At 35.6% G+C, this 20,208-nt stretch overlaps 1 protein-coding gene across 5 annotated transcripts in view; it reads right to left on the reverse strand.

Annotated features, from left to right (window-relative positions):
• RALGAPA2 (Ral GTPase activating protein catalytic subunit alpha 2) overlaps positions 1-20,208 on the reverse strand; it is a 186,496-nt gene that overhangs the window by 100,954 nt on the left and 65,334 nt on the right. For all 5 annotated transcript variants that reach the window (XM_026107450.2, XM_064509890.1, XM_064509891.1 and 2 more), the window contains 7 exons: positions 18,922-19,059; positions 18,370-18,467; positions 16,043-16,133; positions 15,708-15,884; positions 10,139-10,332; positions 9,527-9,625; positions 9,048-9,203 (listed from right to left, as the gene is read on the reverse strand). In XM_026107450.2, coding sequence (XP_025963235.2) covers positions 9,048-9,203; positions 9,527-9,625; positions 10,139-10,332; positions 15,708-15,884; positions 16,043-16,133; positions 18,370-18,467; positions 18,922-19,059 — 953 coding nt within the window. The remainder of the gene's footprint in view (positions 1-9,047; positions 9,204-9,526; positions 9,626-10,138; positions 10,333-15,707; positions 15,885-16,042; positions 16,134-18,369; positions 18,468-18,921; positions 19,060-20,208) is intronic.

The following is a 20,208-nucleotide window of genomic DNA, read 5'->3' on the forward strand; positions in this document are numbered from 1 at the left end:
GTACCACACACTAGAAAGCCTTTCAGGGCATTTCAGGGCAGATGGGCCTCAGATACAAAATGCAAAAGGAATGAATTTGGCACAAACAGTACTGAGGTCCTCTTTCCTGCATCTCATCTGAAAGGTGCCTAATGATCTGCCTTCTCAGGATTTTCAGAATCAAGTTTCTAATGAGAGTCCAAACACTACCTTCGGTTCTCTCCCCCACCTCCTTTTGCTTTTTTAGAAAAATACATGTTTTGTAAGCAAACTGATGTAACACAAGCATTGTAAACAGCCTTTGGAAAACATCTAAAAATTATTTATAAAAACAAAATAGAGTTCAAATTCAGTTTTGTTTACACTGGAGGTCAGGAAGCAGAGGTGGTAAGACGCAGTATATAAGTCTAAACTTCATCAAAAAACTGGAAAAATCTCGGCTGACTAAACATCAGAAAAATGCCCAATGACTTCAGTGGTACAGGATGAGGATTGTCACCCTGTAAACATTCACTTGGTGTCCACTGAACTTAGTCCATCTGGTAACATCTTCAAATAACACATGCAAGTGAATATGATACCAGAATACATCTGCTCCAAAAACCCTTCAGTTCCTGACAGAGGGAAAGAATTTTAGGTGATCTCGCTTGTTGGTTGAGAGCACAACTTAAGTTGTGCTACTGAGATTCTGGCATGTGTAATATACGTTTTAGTCCTTCAACATATTTTTGATATGCAGATTGTTTTCCTTAGGAAACCAGAGGCCTTGCGCTCTTCGGCTGTTAAAGCTGAGAAATTCCATAGTGTTCGGCACAGTGGGCCCAAAACTAGACATCCTGCCCAAAGTGAGACTAAGGCTATTGGTAAAGCCAGCTCTTGAAGTCCTGAGTACCAGGTGGCTCTAAAGGCAGAATGGTAAAAATGGAGTACATCAAGGTTAAAAACAAAAAAACCAAAGAACATCTTGGAAAACATGAGATGTAATGATAACTGGAACATCCAAAGGAGTGTCTACCAGATAAAGCTCATTACTTCTACTACTCTGGGCTTACATTATGATCTGTATACAGCATTATAGAGATCTGGACTGCTGGTTTCGGAAAGGAGCTTTTTTGAGCCTTCTGGGGCTTGCTCAGGCTGGGAAGTGTTGGATCATAAGGAAGCTGCTTAAGTAAAACTGTCCTCAGCCACCACTAGAAGTTTCCAGTGATGGTACCAATGTTCCATATGGAGTGGTCCAAAAGCCTCATGGTCCAATGGCCAAATTTCAGAGAAAGCAGATTAAACAGCTGACTTGCCATATTCAACTTCTTAAAGCTGTTTCATTGAAAGGTGTAAGTGGCTGCCAAGCTTTTAAGCAGGAGCTTAAGATCTGACAGGAGGAGGCCACTTTAATGTCAGAGATATGACTTTTGCTCTTTCTGGGAACAACAATCCAAACCTGATGAAATTATAAATCCAGTTCACCCTTTTGACAGGGATAGTTTAGCAGTTAAGTTCTTTCTAGAATCAGTCTTCTATAAGCATGGGAAGGATCAGGGTTGGAAGGACTCAGCAGGACAGCTGTCACGTCAAGAATCAGAAGTGAGAACAGAGACAACAGCTTCCTTATGTTCCCTTTGCCTCCTCCAGCCAGCTTTCTGGGATCTAAGCAGCGTGGAGAACAGAGCAGAAGGAGCTGAATGGAAAGGGACAAGAGAGAGACTTCACAGGCTCAGAAGACAGTAATGGATTGAAAGAGTAAGTTGCAATATGGAACTAGGGTTGAGAATCACTGTGACAAGGCTCTAGTATTTAGAGAAGCAACTACTGATGTGATGGTATCTTTCTATCATCTCACCAGGTGACATGGGGATAAATTCCTTACTGTTTCTCAAACACTCAGACAGTATAATGATGGATACTATAGAAAAGCCTGTCAAAAACTGACAACACTATATTCAAAGCATGACTTACATAGCATGTAATGAGACAGTTTTGAATTACACTTTAAACAATGAAGATTAATCCAAATACTGAGTATCTGAGCTCATTAACTACTACTGCATACACTACCTTACTTGTATGATCTTCTAAGTTTCGAGTGTTTGCTTTGCTACATGAACATCATTGTTCCTAAAATTTTTAAATATTTAACAGTGGACAGGGTTGGATCCTCAAATGGATTTGCTTTTAACCTTCGCCACAATGAAAACCAACTTATGAACCAAAATGAAAGTCTTACTGAATTTGGTCTCCTCAAAAGTTTTTGTTCAATGGAAATATTTCATTCCTCACTCTAGTACTAGCTAGTTTTTATAGCAAGCTCTTGCCAGGCACTATGTCAAAGACCTTGTAAAAGTTTAAGTTAACCTCCTTCTCAATACCCATTCCTTTACCGATATGTTAAAATAAATGAGTGGCTTCTTCCCAAACTTCTGTTGTTAAAACTGTATGTCATGACCTTTTCTAGCAGAAAAGCTAATTAGGCACTCCCTTCATCCCATGGATTAAAACAGAAATTGTTGCTCCAAGGGTTAAAAGCTCTAAGACCAAGGCTGACCTCAATCTAGCTTTGTCTAGACTCTGTGTTGCTTGTTCACTATGACTCTCAAAGCCTTGTATATATGTATATGCTCTTTTCACACCCTTGAACGTTGACTGGGTCAGTCCTTAACAGGCAAGATGGCAGAACTGCTCAACTGCAACAGTGGTTTTCTGTACAGTATCTAACACAGTTCATGAAAGGGGACTTCTACTGATAATTCAAATACACATGAGTGATATCACTTGAATTCTGAAGGTTTCAGGGCATTTCTAGCTGAGCTCTGTTGTGTAATTTATTTTCTTAAAACATAACAATTCTTATAAAAATTCTCTCCCTGCAGATTCTTTCATGCATTTAAAGTGGTATTATAAAATGGCATGTTTATTACAACAACAGTTGAAAGAGACATTTAAGTAACTACTTTTAGGTAAGGAGTTGAAGATTATTCAACTGTAACTTATTTTATACTGCCATTTATACAGTGGCTTCTCTCATCTGAAAAGGTGATGCAATTGTTGCAGAGAATTATTCACTTCTTCAAGCAGAGATGTTTGTTATTAGACACTTAGATATGGACAAATTAGATGCAGCTCAGTTACATCACTATCTCCTTTCTCATCTGCTAAGCTAATTGCTAAATCTTGAACTCGGAGTGCCATGGGAGCTTTTTACAAAATACTCCCTTGCATTGCTCTTTTATATATCTCATGAGATAACATAGATAAGTTTGAAATGTTAGGCTGCATTTGCCATGAATAACAATGTATTAATTTCAGACTCATCTTCAAAATGTATTATTCTATTTTTCTACCAACACCAACATTTACACAATACAGCAAAATGCTCATATCCTTAACAGAGGAGTGGAAAAGAAAAATAGAGTAATTTGAAGTGACAAGTAATGAAAACAGTACATGCATTTGAGCAAGAAGGTAGTATTCTCAAAGAGAAACCTTTTTTCTCCATCCAGATAGCTATGTGTATCTGGAGAAGTGTTTAATCAAATAAATGCAGTTGCATTTGTGTTTAACTACTATCTACTCAGATAAAGCACTAATTTTACTTTCTGAGTTCTTTACCTTTATATTGGAGGTACTATTTTTACTATGATTAATTCCATAACAACAGTTTGCTCATATAGTACAAGATTTGTGTTTTAAGAGAAACATGTTTCAAAAAGAAACATCTTTCTTTTCAAAAGAAACTGATGTTAACTAAAATACTGAAAAATAACACTTTTTAATTAAAAAGGTTTGACTGTAATTTTAATAAATTAGGTAGCCTTATAAAAACCTCATCTAAAATAGTCAATGTGATTACTTGCAGTTAATCCATCTTTCTGTTGTTTCTCCCTATAATAATTTTGCCATAAGAAAAGCCCTCTCCCATTTCTCTGTTAACAGCTGGCTTTCTTAAGAGAGAGTCATTTATGCTTGTGCTTAGCAAATAAGGAATCTTAAAGTAGGTCTATATTCCACTCTAAGGTCTCCAATTTCCAGTCTCTTCGTGCAAACTGGACCAAATTTTCCCCCACACCTGGAAAATTAAATCTTGTTAGTGGCAAGGCAACAGACTACTAAAATATCTTGCCTATGCCATTTATCTCCCCATGGAAGCGAGACTGAGCACCCAGTCATTAAGGTACCATGGACAGCACAAAAAGAAAACCCACACACCACCACACAAGTAATTTGAAAAATACATCCACGACCCATATTAACAGATACCAAGGACACAGGCACATTTAATGACATTATCTAATCTGAAAGATCATCTCACAAGTATCTATTTAGCAGACATACTGAAATACACACACACACATGCCCCTTAACAACATTACTACTAGCAATATTAACTTGGAGTAGAAAATCCCTGGCCTGTGACTGTGACCCCTACATACTTCTATAAGAAAGAAGAACAGAAAGAATGACAGCATTACATTATTTAAAAGTAGTGAAGTAATTTAAATTAATCATTTAATGACTTGTGTTTTACTACCACTGTCACCGCTGTTAAAAAAGTGGACAGAGTCCTCAAAGGGTGATTCTAGTTATAATTGATAACTTTTTTTGATTAGGGCATCATTTCACTCCTTGACAGCCATGAACCAAATCTTGTAAGCAAGTTTGCTTTGCAGAAAATTCAAGATCATTTTGTGGCACTATCAGATAAACTTGAAAATTCAAGATTTTATTGAATGAAATAAGTAACAGTACCCTTCTCACCAACCTTCTCTAGATTCAGCTGCCACAAAACTGTACTTTGTTAATAATATGATAAAATACAGTGAGTAGTAGTTCACTTCTGTCAAAAGAAATTAGTCATTTTGGCTGCTTAAGTAGTGGGCTGTAAGGGCTTCTGAAACACAAGGAGTTATAGAAATCCATTTTAACATACACAATAGCCACATTTAACAAGACAAATAACATCTCAAAGTACCACATGGTACCTAGCGGGACACTGTATTCCAGAGCTATTGTTTCAGGCTGCCTGCAAATACTGTGAAACATCACAGGTGAAAGTTTTAATCATTTTCTCACGTTTGGAGAATTTCACAGCAAACTGAGCTAAAAATAAGTTTACTTCAGTATATGAAAACTTGAATCTAGAAAAAAGGTTGGGGGGGAAGGGGGCAGATGTATTCTGCAGTATTATAGAATGCGAAGATCCATGTTTGACTGGTACCCAACAATACACCCTCTTTCATACAATATTTACCAGGTAACAGCATATACCAAAAGCCATTGAGAAATATGAAAAACCATCAAATTGATACTGGCACAGGTTTTGCAGTATAATGCATTTGTTGTATATAATCATCTTTTACTGGAAGCCTCATATAAAACATTCCTCCATTTGTATTTGGAACAGATTTTATCCTCAGCATGTGCAATGTTTAAATAGTCTAAACATGACTATCATAGTAGAGTAATGTAATTATAAAGAATGTACTTCATAACAAAACATATTGCATGAGAATTTAAGCTCCAAAGCAGTATGAGTTAATACCTCAAACCAACCAGTTTCATAACTGAGGAAAACAGACAAAATTGGAAGGACAGTAACACATAAGGAAAGTTGTGGTCAAGTATGCCACCAAGAGGCAAAAATGAGCAAGCCACAGAAGAACAAAAGAACACATCAACGTGCAAAATATCTGTGAAACCCTGGGATGATCCGTAATTTAGGGTCTACTTTCACTGTACAGTCTTCACTCCTTGAGCATGTTCAATTTCTAAATTGTAAACCTGTACAAGGATTGAAATCCCATTTACAAAAGAGGCTTAAATCAGTGGAACAGTTATCATCATTCAGTGCCAAAACAATACAAAGAAACAGGGTCAGAAATATTGATTGTATTAGTGAAATGCTGAAAAGCAAACCTCTCCACAGCCCTTGGCTGCATGAACTAAGAGCCTGTGGTCAGGAGGCTCTGGGGTTGCAGAGGAATCTTTTATTGGAGCTCTTTCATCGCTATCTGGAAACATACTGAGTGTGGCCAAAAGGAGTGCTCCCCCTTTACACTTTTATAAATCACCAATGGGAAAAAATAAATGGCAGGCGTTTACGATTTCCTGACTCTTGCAGCAGCAGCTAGGACTCTTAGATGTTGTCAGAAGAACCCCCACACACACACACACTTTTTTTGCAATATCTATTTAAAGGGAAGACTTTCCACATGTTCTAACTCTTCAAGAGGGAAGCTGAGATTCAGGGGGCAGAGTCAGGTGACAATTCATTATTTCTCTTTTCCTTTCCAGCCACCTCAGAAAATGTGTTTATTGTGTCAATACATTATTTTTTATTGACTGCATCTTTCCAAAAATCAGAGATTACTAATTATATATAACTTATTTCACTAAAATTTGCTGGCGTTTTCTTTCTCTCAACCTCCCTGAGAGAGGTAAAAAAAGGAGTCTAAGGAAGAAAAGAAAGTTTGACTTAGATTTTCCTTCTTTATCCTAAGGGGAAAAAAGTCAATCTAGCATAATGAAAATCTGAGGAAAATGAAGGGGGGGGCATTTGTCTAGAATGCCAACATTTAAAGACTAGCCCTATTACCTTGCTAAAGCCTCTTGGCATATTTTTGCCAATGAGATTCTCTTCTGCCAGTCTTTACCCTCCTAATGACCAATTATTATTTTTGGGGGGTGGGAGAGGGCAAAAGGAAATGAGATTAGCATGGTGGAGGGCAATATTAAAAATCTTTAGCATTATACTCTTACTGTGAGAACATTAATGGGCTACACCCAGACAAACCACAGTTTACACACTCATTTGTCTTAATATATTAAGGAGAATTTCATGACTTTCCTTCAACAAGCAACAATAAAAGAACAAGCAACAGAGAGGGACAATCAACATAAGTTTTAGGCAAAACCAGATACAGGAGGAAAGTGAATTAATACTTTACTTCTCTTCATAATGAGAGCTTGCTGTGAGTCTGTTTAAAGAAAAAACAACCTATGCTAAATGTATGCCTTAGGTTTTAAAGGTTAGAAAGGAGATGTCTTGGCATATATCATAATATCAGTGTTTTGCTTTTATGATGTGCAGATCAAAATACTCCACAACTAGTAGTTTCACTTTTCCCACACCTACAGATGCATTTGGGAATTTCACTAAGAGATCCTTTAAGGATGCAGGGCAGACTGTTTTCTTTCCTTTGTACTGGTAAAATAAGGAAACATTCAGAAAGTTTTGACAGAGAGCAGCACACCACTGCAGTGCTATAAGCTTTTGAATGTAACCAGGAGCTCAAGCTCAAAGTCTGATGGGCATGTTGAACACTGATAAAGCAAAACAGAGCTTTAAAACACTTAAAATAAAGCATCAGTGACTTTGCACTAGTTAAACAAAAGGACAGGTCTTCTTCAGGATTAGAAGTGTAATTAAGATTGGTTACAACTAGAATAATGATATCCATGCAAGTTGCTTTCTACTCGCTTAATATGAACCACGAAAATAACTTTCAGGAAATAACTTTCTGAAGAACTACAGATGACTACTATACTTTTTATGAAGAGGGCTGTATGCCCTCTGCTGGAACCAATGGCACAGTGCCTAGTCATTATTTTCATTAGAACATTTCTTTTAAGGACAAAAGTTTACTGCTACCACTATAAAAATACAGAAGTGTTTCCAGATCTTACCAACTTTGTTTAAAATCTATTCCTTATAGGTTTTTTTTATATTATTAATATTTAAATTATTTGGCCACAGAAACAGCTAACATCTCAATAAATTAACTCTTCCTCACCTCCCACTGAGTAGCTTATAAGATCAAGCCAAACCACAACAGACCTACAAGTGACATTTATGCAAAGAAACAATGTCTTGACAGCAGCTCCTTGTTAGAGTAACAAAATAACCTTCTGTCTCACTTCTCATTTAAAAATCCTGCTGTTCCTTCTGTACCAAGTAAAAAGAGCTGGAATGACTATTATAAACATCCCCTGAAGAATTAATTTTGAAGGGGAGAAGTCTGTGGAAGAGTACATTAAAACTAGTTTTGGAGGATCCTGTTGCAAGCAATGGCAAAGGACATTGGAAGGAGCATGCTGAGAGCAGACACTGCTCATAAATTAACATAAAGCTCTTCTTAGCCCTTCCATTGCTTAAGAGTGTCTCTAGCATTTTACACTATCTCTAGGCTCTGTGATAGAAGGAAAAAGCCCTGTAACATGAGGTGAGAGTAACTAATACCTACCTGAATTTGCCAGTAACATGAACAGACTACCTTGGGCAGCTGCTCTGGGAGCATAGCAGCACACTTTCTAAAGGTACACATTAGATCATCTGGACATAACAGGTTCTCACTTTAGCAAAGCCAAAATTTAAACATATTGGTCAAATACATAGTACAACACTTTATACCAACTGAGCACGTGAAAGTTTTGAATACAGCCAGCTTGACTCATCTATTAATCCTATGATGTGGATGGACAGGAACTCATTAAGATTATTCCTTAGAAGCATACAGAACCCAAGGAATAAACATCAAATCTCTGTGATACAGTTGTGACAGTAAGTCACAAATAAAAGGAATCAAAGGAGTTTTGTGTCATTTAGACACTCAATGTTCACATGGATCTTTAAACTTTAGCACATAGGGGCTTTTTCTCTCAATTTCTTGTTTATAACCAAAAATTGAATAGACTTTTAAAAAATAACATTAAAGTTACATGCCAGACAGCAAAAGCAGTAAGTGCCATTTAGCAGTGGCAACCTTTTAGTTAAACTGTTTTCTTCTGCAACTCATCAATTCCTTTTTTATTTATTCTTAATGTGAAAGTAAACTTAAACAGTTGGATTTCAGAAGAGATACTTGCAGAGGGGAAAAACATGCTATATAGTCTAAGGTAAGAACACATTAGGTTACACAGGATATTAGGCTACAGGATAATTTCACACAATTTTTTGCAAAACTTTGCTTCCTTTCTACTTCAAATATGACAATATAGACATTTCCATCAGCACACAGCATACAGACATCCACATGTAATAAATGGAATATATTTTTTTCAAGTAAAGCTTGTACCTGGTCTTCACTTGTTAAGCCAAGGTGCATCACAAAATAAAAATGAACTAAGAAATCTGAATTTGGAAGAACATCCTGACGTCTAGTCATCATAGCACAGATCAGCCTGTACGCCTGAAGTTTGCCTTCCTTATATTCATTTGGCAGGGTGGTTGCCTGAAAAGAGCAAAGACCTTGTATTATCACATCTTTTCTAGTAGCCAGCTAACACAGTGCTGTATCTTCAGCAAGACTTTCTATAAAGCAAATCTAAGGCATGTATTTATTAAAATAGACTGAGTATAAATAATAAACAGAGGGGGAAAAAAAAAAGCTGCTTGGTAACCTAGATCAGTGATTTCCAGTGCATGTCTACAGACCTTGGAGGGTATCTATTATCTTAGCCAGCAGTGACTGTGAAAATTAAGAATCATGCAACTAAAAATATACAGTTTCAGCATTAATACAGTAGAAAACATTAAACTGAAGAAGTAACTTACCTTGAATAACCATGATGCAAATATTCTGACAGGAGGAATTAGAACAGGAGGAGAGGGAGTAGACTGATTGTCCAAACTTATAGCAAGGTTGTCTCTTATCTAATGTTTTAAATGAAGAAGGTTAATTAAAAATAATAGCTTAATTTAAAACAGTTCTTTAATTCTAATTACTGCTTTTCCATTTTCTTTTATTTATTTTACCAAAGGCACTACACCCTGTGGTATACACAGGATTCTCACAGAAACCAAAACTACCACGAAAAATTGTTTTATAGTGCTTTCTCACATGCCAAGCAAATATTACCATTTTAGGCATACCATAGGCTTTTATACTGAATACCAACATTTATGGTATTCTAGTCTACACCTCTGTTTTCTTTGCTATTGTTTCATCACCCCATTTAAACTAACTAATTTAAATTCTCTTAGCACTGAAGAGGAAAATTCTATAGGGGATACCTACTGGAGTGCCAACAAAGTTACCTTCATCTATGACAGAATCCCCCAAATATAACACTTATGTTCCAGATACTATTCCTAAATCAAAATTAACAATCATTTTTATAATAAATGAAAAGTCATTATCATTAAAGTAAGCATTTTATACAATACCTTTGCAAGTTTATACCACAGCTCATAGAGATACTCAAAAACTTTTGCATGGATTTTAGGTGACTGTATATTGTTCACATCACCAAGAATTCCCAAGATCCTTCTCCATAATACAGCAGCAGAATCAGGATGCCAACCTATAAGGCTTCCACCAGCAATTATACTACAGTCATCAGCAAGGAATTCACTGCTATCTGTAAATTTAAAAAAGTTCAATTTCTATGAATCGGAAATGCAACATGCAATGTAAATTTGGTCAATAAAACATGAACATAACTACAAAACAGGAATAATTATTCTAAACAGTTTTGAAGGGATCTCCTTAAATATAAGCATTCACCTAACAATGATTTGAAGTTTCATTTATCACTACCTAAATCAAAATATTCTTTTAGTAACTGAGAAAATTGGCTACCTCAAGACAAAATATCATAAAGATTCACTCACATTCACCATGCAAAACGATCATATAATTAGACAAGGCTTTTGGTTTAGATAGATAATTTGCTCTGGGTTCAGAGTTTATATATTTGATTATAATGGTCTAACTCAAAGTAACAACAAAATTTTCAAAATATTAGATTCAAAAGTCCTCATTTTCCTCATTGAGCTGCTCAAGCATCATTTCTGTTTGAACTAACCATACCTACCTTCCAAAATTACACACAAACCCAGAAATATATCAAGTATTAGGCTGAATAATATGTTAAAAAGTATTAGCCACTTCTGCAAGAGTGACAGAATATTTCTACCACTTGCATAAAGCTTTATACATAAACCACCACAAGAAGTTGCTTTTTTAAATGAATCAAATCATTCTCATTTAGAAGCCATGTTTACAAAAATCTGTAATTCCTCAGCGTTTATAACTTGTGGATTTAAATAGATAATAATTTTGATTGTTGAGAGCTAATGTAAATGTCATATGAAACAGTGGAGTGAAGCCTATCCAGAAGTCAATTATAGAATCTATATGGAAAAGTGACAAGTGGGACTCATTTTTATTTGTTGAATTGTTGTTGTGAAAAGAATTTCTATTTCACAATGAAAATCTCCCAGTAAAACTCCTCTTATGGGCTAGGGATTTAGATTCAACACAACAGAAAAGACAAACTTTTACTCGGAAGCGATGAAAAGCAAAGATTTGTGTTTTAATACCAATGGGAACATCAGAATAGAGAGATCTGAAACATACAATCTCAAGAAACAGAACATATTCTGTCATATATGACTAATTCTCAGCATTTTATTTCTGAAGAGCCCACACATAAAGGTTCAAAACAAGTTCCAAAAGCTCAAAATCTTCACTGTGAATTCTAGAAAATTTATTCTTAGGTGAAAGAGACCAGAGCTTTATATCTATGTTTAAAAGGATACTACTTTGGTTTTCCTGCCCAAATGCACCCACAATTAGAAGAAAAAAAAAAAAAAAAATTAGTGAATGCATATTCCCAGCCCTCCAGGCCTGAGGCATACGTAGCCCTTCTTGATGATGCATGTGTGCGAGATGCTGTCCCTAAGTATCAAAATAGAGACACACGACAGCCTCCAGCCTACCTTCATGTACTACAGAAAAATATGACCACTTTCCCAGACGACACCCAGAAAGCTGTTAAGACCAATTACTACTTCTAAAAGTTTGCCATCTCAAACGTATTCTCTCTCACCAAGTCATGTCTCTCTCTTTTGCATTATACAAACTATTATGTGACTCAAATAAAAAAAACAGGTAAGAAAATACAGGCTGAAGGTCTTTCCATACAGATGATACTTGACTATAAATCAGTTTTTAATTAGACAAAGACTGCCCTCTTTCAAGCTTTTTTAGTATGGAGACAAATGCAGTTAAATGGGACATTCATGTGTACTCTGAAAGACATTCTCCACTTTTCTTATTCTACATAGAGTTCACAAGAGATGTCCAAACACAGCTAATAGGAAAAAGCTCCTAACTCTCATTGCTTATCAATTGGAGGCAAGTATTTGTTTTCCTCAGGCACTTTTGAAGACAGCCAATCAATAACTGGCTTCTATAGGTAGTATTTCCATTACTAAGTATCTTCTTTAAGATCACACAGCATAAAATGACCTGGAAATGCAACAAAAAAAAGGAACTAAAAAATATACAGTAATAGTGAAGAAGAATATGCTCAAGCATTAACATTTTACACAGAAACAGTAAACTGAGATAGCAAGATTCAAACTGAGAAGGAAAGCAGGGATTTGTGAAATCGGTCAGGATAATGGAATTAATATTTTTAAATAGCAAACAAAAAATTCCCTATTTAAGTTCAAACTTTAATGACCCAATGTTACATTATCTTCTATTCAACCCAGACAAGCTGGGCTGCAACCTGCCTGTGCACAGAATACTGGCCTATGGGCCAGCGGGTCCAGTGTTCCACCCCCCAGCAGCGGACAGTCTCCGATGTTTCAAAGTCGCAAGAAACCTCTACGTTGGCAGATATAGGTAACTTGCTTCCTAGTAAAGTTACAGCCGAATCCTAAAAGAAATTAGTTTGAAGTCTAAAGCACAAAATTCTCTCTCTTCCTACAACTTGCTTGGCCCACATGTTCTTTGAAGTATCAATAAGGAGTGTAAAAAGATTAAAACAAGGGAAGTTATTGTGAATTAACCGGTTATTTCCTATCAGTTGAAATACACAGTAAGGAACTTCCTGCACATTCTTAGACCATCCTGCTATGAAATGCAGTCTAACTTAAAATGTGTATTAAGTTAATTCATTTTACTTCAACACCAGGGCAGGCTAAGAGTGCCCATGTAACCAGCTACCACATCTCAGCTGATGAGTGGTACTTTGATACAATAATGCAATCATTTTCAACCGTGTGCTCATTTTCTGGATCATAATTTATGAGAACCTACATCAGCTTCAATCTGATTTTCCAAATTCCTTAAATTCTGGGCATTCAAATCTCATCTTTAACAAAACACTAAGAACGAAAACTCGATGATAAAAGTTTCCAAATCATTAACAATGTGAAATAATTTGAAGAATACCCTTACGAATATATACAAAAAAGCAAACAACATAATTTTTCTAATCTGTAATTTATTTTCCATCTACTTTATCTCCTTCAAATAAAGACAAACAAATGCTCGAGAATACATTTTTGGCCCCCCCCTTCAAAGGAATCTTCTACAGTATAACCCCTGCTACATCTAATGAAACACAAACCATCATTTCAGGCTTATAAGAAAGAGTTAGCTACACTAACTTCTGAGCACATTTTTGTAACCTAATTATACACAAAATTACACAAAATACCAGCCTTTATTTAGATATGAGTATATGGCAGCATTTATGCCTTTGTAAAACCAAAGTCTGAGCCACACTCTCCTCAGTGGTGCCTAGCAACAGGACAACAGCCAGTGAGCACAAATTGAAATGCAGGAAGTTACGTTTGAACCCAAGAAAACACCTTTTTACTGTGAGAGTTGTTGAACTGGTTTCCAAGAGAGGTTGTGGAGCTTCCATCAGAAATGCTCAAAACCTGACTGGACACTGTCCTGGACAACCTGCTCCAGTTGACCCTTCCTGATCAGGGGTGTTGGACTGGAGCATCTTCGAAGGCTCCTTCCAACCATAACTATTCCATGATTCTGTGATTACTTAGTTCAGTAGTCATATCTGCAGTGTTCAGCCTTATAAACAAGTTAGGGGGAGAAAGGGATGAGTAATAAATAGCCATGTATTAGCTATCAACCCCTTTTCAGCCCACAATGGCTAGATGGTAATCTACCATCATTTAGCCCACAGGAAAATGAATACTAACTTTAATTACTATGTATCTGCTGCAGCCTAATATGCACAGTAGGGTAGTTTTTACATCATTGATGCACTGTAACTAGTTCATGTTTACTTTTTCTATAGCTATGTTCACGATCTCCAGCAAGCAGTGATGGAGTTGTTAGACTGATCTCCTGAAAGGTATACAATCAATATACATTTTAGAGCAACAACAGAAAAAAAAAATTTTAAAGTGACATGTAAATGAGAAAATAATTAGAAAAGATTACTTAAATATGAATATTTTAAAATAAATGTTTCATCTGTTCTATACACCTTTCCTGTTTAAACAGTACATTCAAATAAGACAAAAAGAAATATGCATTATAGCCCATCTTTCTCTTACATTTCTGAAAGAGAAACTTTCTCATTGACAGTTGAAGAGATTTTTAACTGAGGAGATTTCTCATGAGAAATTCATGCATACAAGAAAGTGTAGTTAAACCAAAGGTATCTATTCAAATCACCTTTGCCTGGCCCCTGGCTCTGAATTATCCCATGTAGAAGCTTCTCTTACCACTGAATACAGAAACAGCCTAGGCAGGCTACACATTTCTTAACTGTGTTAAGTTTCCAAGGCAAGCTTTGACTGAATTCATCCCAGTGTATCCTCAGTGGAATGTGCTGTAGTTTAACCAACTAATTTAAAATTCACATATATGAAAGTTCAGAACACAACTTCCATTGATAGTCAGTCACAAATATTACCATTAATACTAATGATTCTACAGAACCCAGCCTTACAATTCTGCAGATCAATAATTTGACAGATTACAAAATGATTATTTACTACTTAGGGGAAGATTTCAAAAGCTACTAGAACTTGTACTTTTAGCCTCAGAGAGATATTAACTAGAGCTCCCTTTGCATGCACAAAACTCCTCCCTAAACCTTATCCAATATAATCAAAAAGATTTCAGTGACCTTGGCATCCAACAGAAAAGCAGATTCCTCATATAATAACCAATATGATTCACACCTGGAACACTAAAGATTTATCACAATGCCATGCATCTCCATGGAAGCCTTTTTTAGAATATTTTCCATTTCACAGAAGGAAACTTTTTTCATTTTTGCACCATAGAATACGTAGCTACCTACATCATTACCACAGCTCAAGCGAAAAGACTATTGGAAAACAAAAATCAATGTGTTCAATATCCTTTCTACTGCCATGCTCAGAATTACACTTCATAAACTACATTGTACATTCGCTAAAAATGTTTCGCTACCTTTTTTTTCTTTCCTCCTCTTAACAAGAGTTATGATTGGCCTGTAAAACTAAGTGCATTGCTGCAAGTATAGCTGGACACAGATTTACTTGGAGAAACACTCTCAGGGATACTCCTAAGTGCTACAGCCCCCTTCTTTCACCTTGCAATAGTACTAGCCAATGTTGGAACCACTCAAGCTGCTGCCATATTGCTTTCGATCAGATATGAAGGTATCTCTTACTGTGAAAATACAATACTGCAATTAAGTAAAGGTTAAACACTCATTCTTTGGGTATGGATTAACTGTGCAGCTACTGGAAGTAAACATAAAAGCTATTAGTGTAACCCAAAATTAAGAAGATGACAGGTTGCATCAGATTACAGTATTTTAATAAGAAATTGACTATGCAATTAGGATGAATTAAAATAGTAATTAATTCTTACTTGGCTAAAGAAACATACCTTTTACAACCAAATTGCACTATATAAACTCCTTTGGGGAAAAAAGTCTAAAATATTAAACATTTTCTTTAGGCTAAGTACCTGTTAAATTTGTAGCATCCGAAGGACTAAGCTGAAGCCAGCGAGGTGCTTCAGGATCAACACAAACATCTGCTGATGCATTAACTTCATGGTCATCTTCAGAAGTTTGCCAGTGGATAAGTGCAATCTCCACTTCATTATTATAGCCAATGGATGTGTCACTACTAACACTTTCACCTAAAGCAAGCAGGGGATTAATAAAGATCAGGAACCCTGTTTTTAGAAATACTTTTCATCATGTTTTGCTGATGTTGTCTCATGTATCTGTAACAGACAAAATTAACACACTGATACCATCTGCTACACTTAAAAATACTGTATTTCTCAGAACTCACTCTTTTCTCTCTCTTGGTGATTTCCCTGTGATTGCTGCAAGTCTGCTTTCAAATCTAATTCAGCTGGACTGCTGCTCCTTCGTACTAGGACCTTCAGAGGAAGAAAAAAAAAAAAATCAAATTAATAGCAGCTTATGCCTATCACAGTTTTGAAAACTGCATTATATTCTATCAAACTCAAGATGCACACACACACACACACACATATATATATACACATATATACAGAAAGTTTCCAGAAATTAAACTAAACTCAGTCAAGATATTTTCATGCATCTTTTAGACTACTAACATTTCTTTAAATGTCTTAAAAACACTGTCATGCTTTCAATTTCTGTTTTTTCCTCCTTTTCTTGAGCTCAGGTCTACCGTAATAACAAAAAATAGGCAGGATCTATGTTGCTCAACAAATCTGAAACCATTCAATACTTCTTGAATCACTTTGTTTTTCATAGATTTTTTTTCTAAAATTCCTAAATAGATCTCTAAGAAAAGCTGTTTCACTTGTCTTTCCCTGCTATGGTAAAGACAACAACCCACTGGACACAAGAATAAATTGTGGATAACTCTCCAAAATCCCATACATGTCCTTATGAACCAGCAAAACCCTTAACGAAGAAATTAATAGACATCTCTTACATCAGATGCATTATTTGGTTGCAAAACAACCTATGTGAGGACTCCAAATTTTTGTTTACTTTATTCACTTTTTTCTGGCAAATGTATTTATAGCCTGTTCTGCTTCAAGACGATATTCCTCTGTCCCCAGGCATCATTGTTTTGCTTTATATCTGGCAGATCAACTTTAAATTCACATTTCTTGCATCTCCATATAATCTATAATAGTAAAAATTAGTTTGTGCGCCGCCGCCGCCCCCCCCCCCCCCCCCCCCCCAAAAAAAAATAGTGTATCAGGTTATCTATCACTATAAAACTTTGCAAAAAAAGCCCTGTGTTCTACACCTCACTCCTCGGAGCATATTACATTTAACTGCTCAAGAAACCTCAATTCAGTTAACATTTTTGAAAATTCATTCTGATAGAAGATATTTTGGTTTTCTATTTGTTATTACTATTTTAAATAAATTACTTCTTGAAGTAATTTTTGATCCACTGGCCAGAAATCAAACCATTCTGTCTTTCTGCATATATTTGAGAAAGCAAATTATTGCCAAAGTTATTTCAAAACTGCATTTTTTTTTGTATTTTGTTTTTAAAGCTGGAGAGAATTGACAATTATTCCTGAGAAATACACATTTTCTTGTGCTGCCTGATGTCTTGTGCTGCAGAGTGGTTTCTTTTCCCTTGCTAATCTGGATTTTGGTGATCAGTGTTGAAAAAATTTCATTGGGCTGTGCTAAGAAGTCAGAACCCGTTCACACAGTATTTTCGCAAATTATGCAACAGATACACAGTCAAACCTCCAGCTTCATCTTGCAAAAGAGGGTGAAACTAATTCCAGTAACAGCCTCAGCAGCAGATGGTTGTAAATATTTTATAATACGTACCACTAAAATAGAATGGGGAGGCAGGTTAATTTTTAATTCCCCACAGTTATTGATCTTACCCCTCTCCCTCTTCTTTCCCCTCCACCATATAAAATAGACTAGATTTTCCTTTTTTTCTGAGACACTATTATTCCCGAAGAGATTAATGAAAGCACTGTAGAGGAAAAGTCTTGTCCGTCTTTCCCAGAGCCAAGGGTTAATGGTACTTAAAGTCCACATGTATGGAAAAGCCAAGGACTAAAGATGAGATCCAGCTTGAAGTCCTGCATGTTCTATTGCATTATACTGCCACCAGAATGATCAGCCTTAGTCATTTATTATTCCTACTGTTTATTCAAAAGTTGCATTAAAAATTCATGAAACATGCCTGTCCTAATGTTAACTTATACAAACATCTACAATGAACAGCTGGTAGTACAAATTGTGCTGAAGGAAAGCATTTCCCCCAGTACTTCAAACCATCAAACATTTATTCCAGTGCAGTGCAACTCTAACCACCATGAATTATTCAAAAAAAGGTATGAACTTCCTGTTCATATCTAATATAGAAAAAGGATAGAAGTCTATTTTATGGGAATAGAGTACAGCCGATTACACAGAACTGCACTGGCAGCTTACAGTATCAGAAAACACAGAATGATTAGACCAAATAGTAAAAAGAACAGCTACATCTTAAATACAGCTTCCATACTAGAAATGTGATTAATAAATTTTTATGCTTTCAGTTGCTAGCATTTCCAAATACTAAAAGGCATCTGATTAGAAATAAAATATACTTTGTATATTTGCATACAAAATACACTTTGCATTTCGCCTTACATGCTCAGCTTCATATTCCTTTTTTGTACATCCCTTATTTTCCTGTATTGGTTTGGAGTCTGAAGAAGTTAAATTCTGAGAACTCCCAGCCTTTTTACCTACAAATTTCAGAAAATAAACAAGTGAAACAAGAAATATAGACTAAAGTACCTAGCAAATAATAAAATGCCAGCTACTTTTACATATCTATTTCTTATTATTTTATATAAAAGCAATGTAATACAATAAACATTGTAAAATTGTCATGGATTAATCAATATGAAGAAATACATGATGTTTTGAAAATTCTTCATAAGCATACTTACTTATACTAGAGGTTAAAAATGAAACCTTTGAATGTATATCAGGACTGTTATGCATTTGTGATTTTGAAATAATTATTTTTAAAAATGTATAAAAGGTATCAATGATACATTTACTAAGAAAAATGAGGTTAAAACATTTTCAAACAACAGAAATTGAAACCAAAGTAGACAATAACAGCATCTTGAGGCTGAACATTCTCAACACTTCCTCCATAAGTATAGCATCATTATATTTTATGAAAATTACCTTGAAAAAAATCAGGTGTAAATTGATCTGTAATATCTGAAGTGCTACTACTTCGAGTTAGTTGTTGCTCCTGGTCTGCAAACAGGCCAGTAGCTTCTGCTCCTGTTGATGCTTCCGACTGCTGAGATTCTTCAACTTCTGTTGGTGTAAATAAAAACCAAAATATTCTCAGAACTTCAGAATTATTTATATCTGATAAATCCTAACCTAAGAAAGTTATGTGAAAAGGTAACCAATTCAAACATTTAAAACTCCAAATTTTAGAAGTTAAAATGACAGTGTAATTTGAGTTTTATAAAATCACTTTGGAAAAATAATAAAGTTTAGAGAGATGTATGAGCAGGTTAAATGGTAAAAGGTCTAGAAAAAATAAGAGAAATCACTTCAAGGGTTCAGAATGCATAACGAAGGCTGGGAAGATGTCACATGAACCAACCCTAGAGACCCAAACTAGACTTAGATCGTTCTGGAAAGAAATAGAGTAGAGAAGATATAGCAAAACTACTCTGAATTCACAGTACTGAAGTGGTTAGGGTCCTTATTGATTTCTCCTCCATAAAGAGGGGAATGGGAGAACAAAAAAGGTAACAGTTCAGAGTAAAAAAATCCCCTCAAATATCCCCGAAAGTTCTCCCTCTCATCATCTCCCTCTAACATCCAGTCCTTGGCAGAGAATGCATGCCAAACCAAACATACTGCGTTACAACAGAGATGTGACACCTCAAATATTCAGAAAATTCATTTTCTGCACTCTTTAGAAGACTTAAAAACAGACTGCTGTCCAGGAGGCTTTAGATTTAGAGGTTTTCTTGCTGGGAAGAGCTTAGGAGAGGAACTCAATCATAAGAGAAGGTATTTGAAAAGAAGGTACTATGACATTTCCTTCTTTTCCTTTTAGCTCTCCTCACACCCTCAGGAATTGCACTGGTACAGGAGTCCACTGGGTAAGAAATAAATAAATAAAACTAGAAGTTTTTGACAATCTGCTTTTTCAGTACAGTGGTATATCTTTGCTGAATACACAGGTTGCAAAACCCTCACAGTTCTTTGCATGTGGAAAAAAGTGAAGTCTTTGCTTTGATTTGAATGTGAAAAACTTCTCAAATCTTATAATTACTTATTATAATTATTATAAATAATTATAAATATTATTATAAGTCCCAAAGCATGGCCAAACAGCACTTCATGTTTCCAGAAAGCACATTCATCCTTTCTGGGCAAGAACTGCACTGTTCACCTGGAAGATTTAAACAGCTGTGGAAGTTTGGGCAGTTCTGTGCAAGCTCT

This window comes from Dromaius novaehollandiae, chromosome 3, assembly GCF_036370855.1.
Source record: "Dromaius novaehollandiae isolate bDroNov1 chromosome 3, bDroNov1.hap1, whole genome shotgun sequence".
Classification (NCBI taxonomy): domain Eukaryota; kingdom Metazoa; phylum Chordata; class Aves; order Casuariiformes; family Dromaiidae; genus Dromaius; species Dromaius novaehollandiae.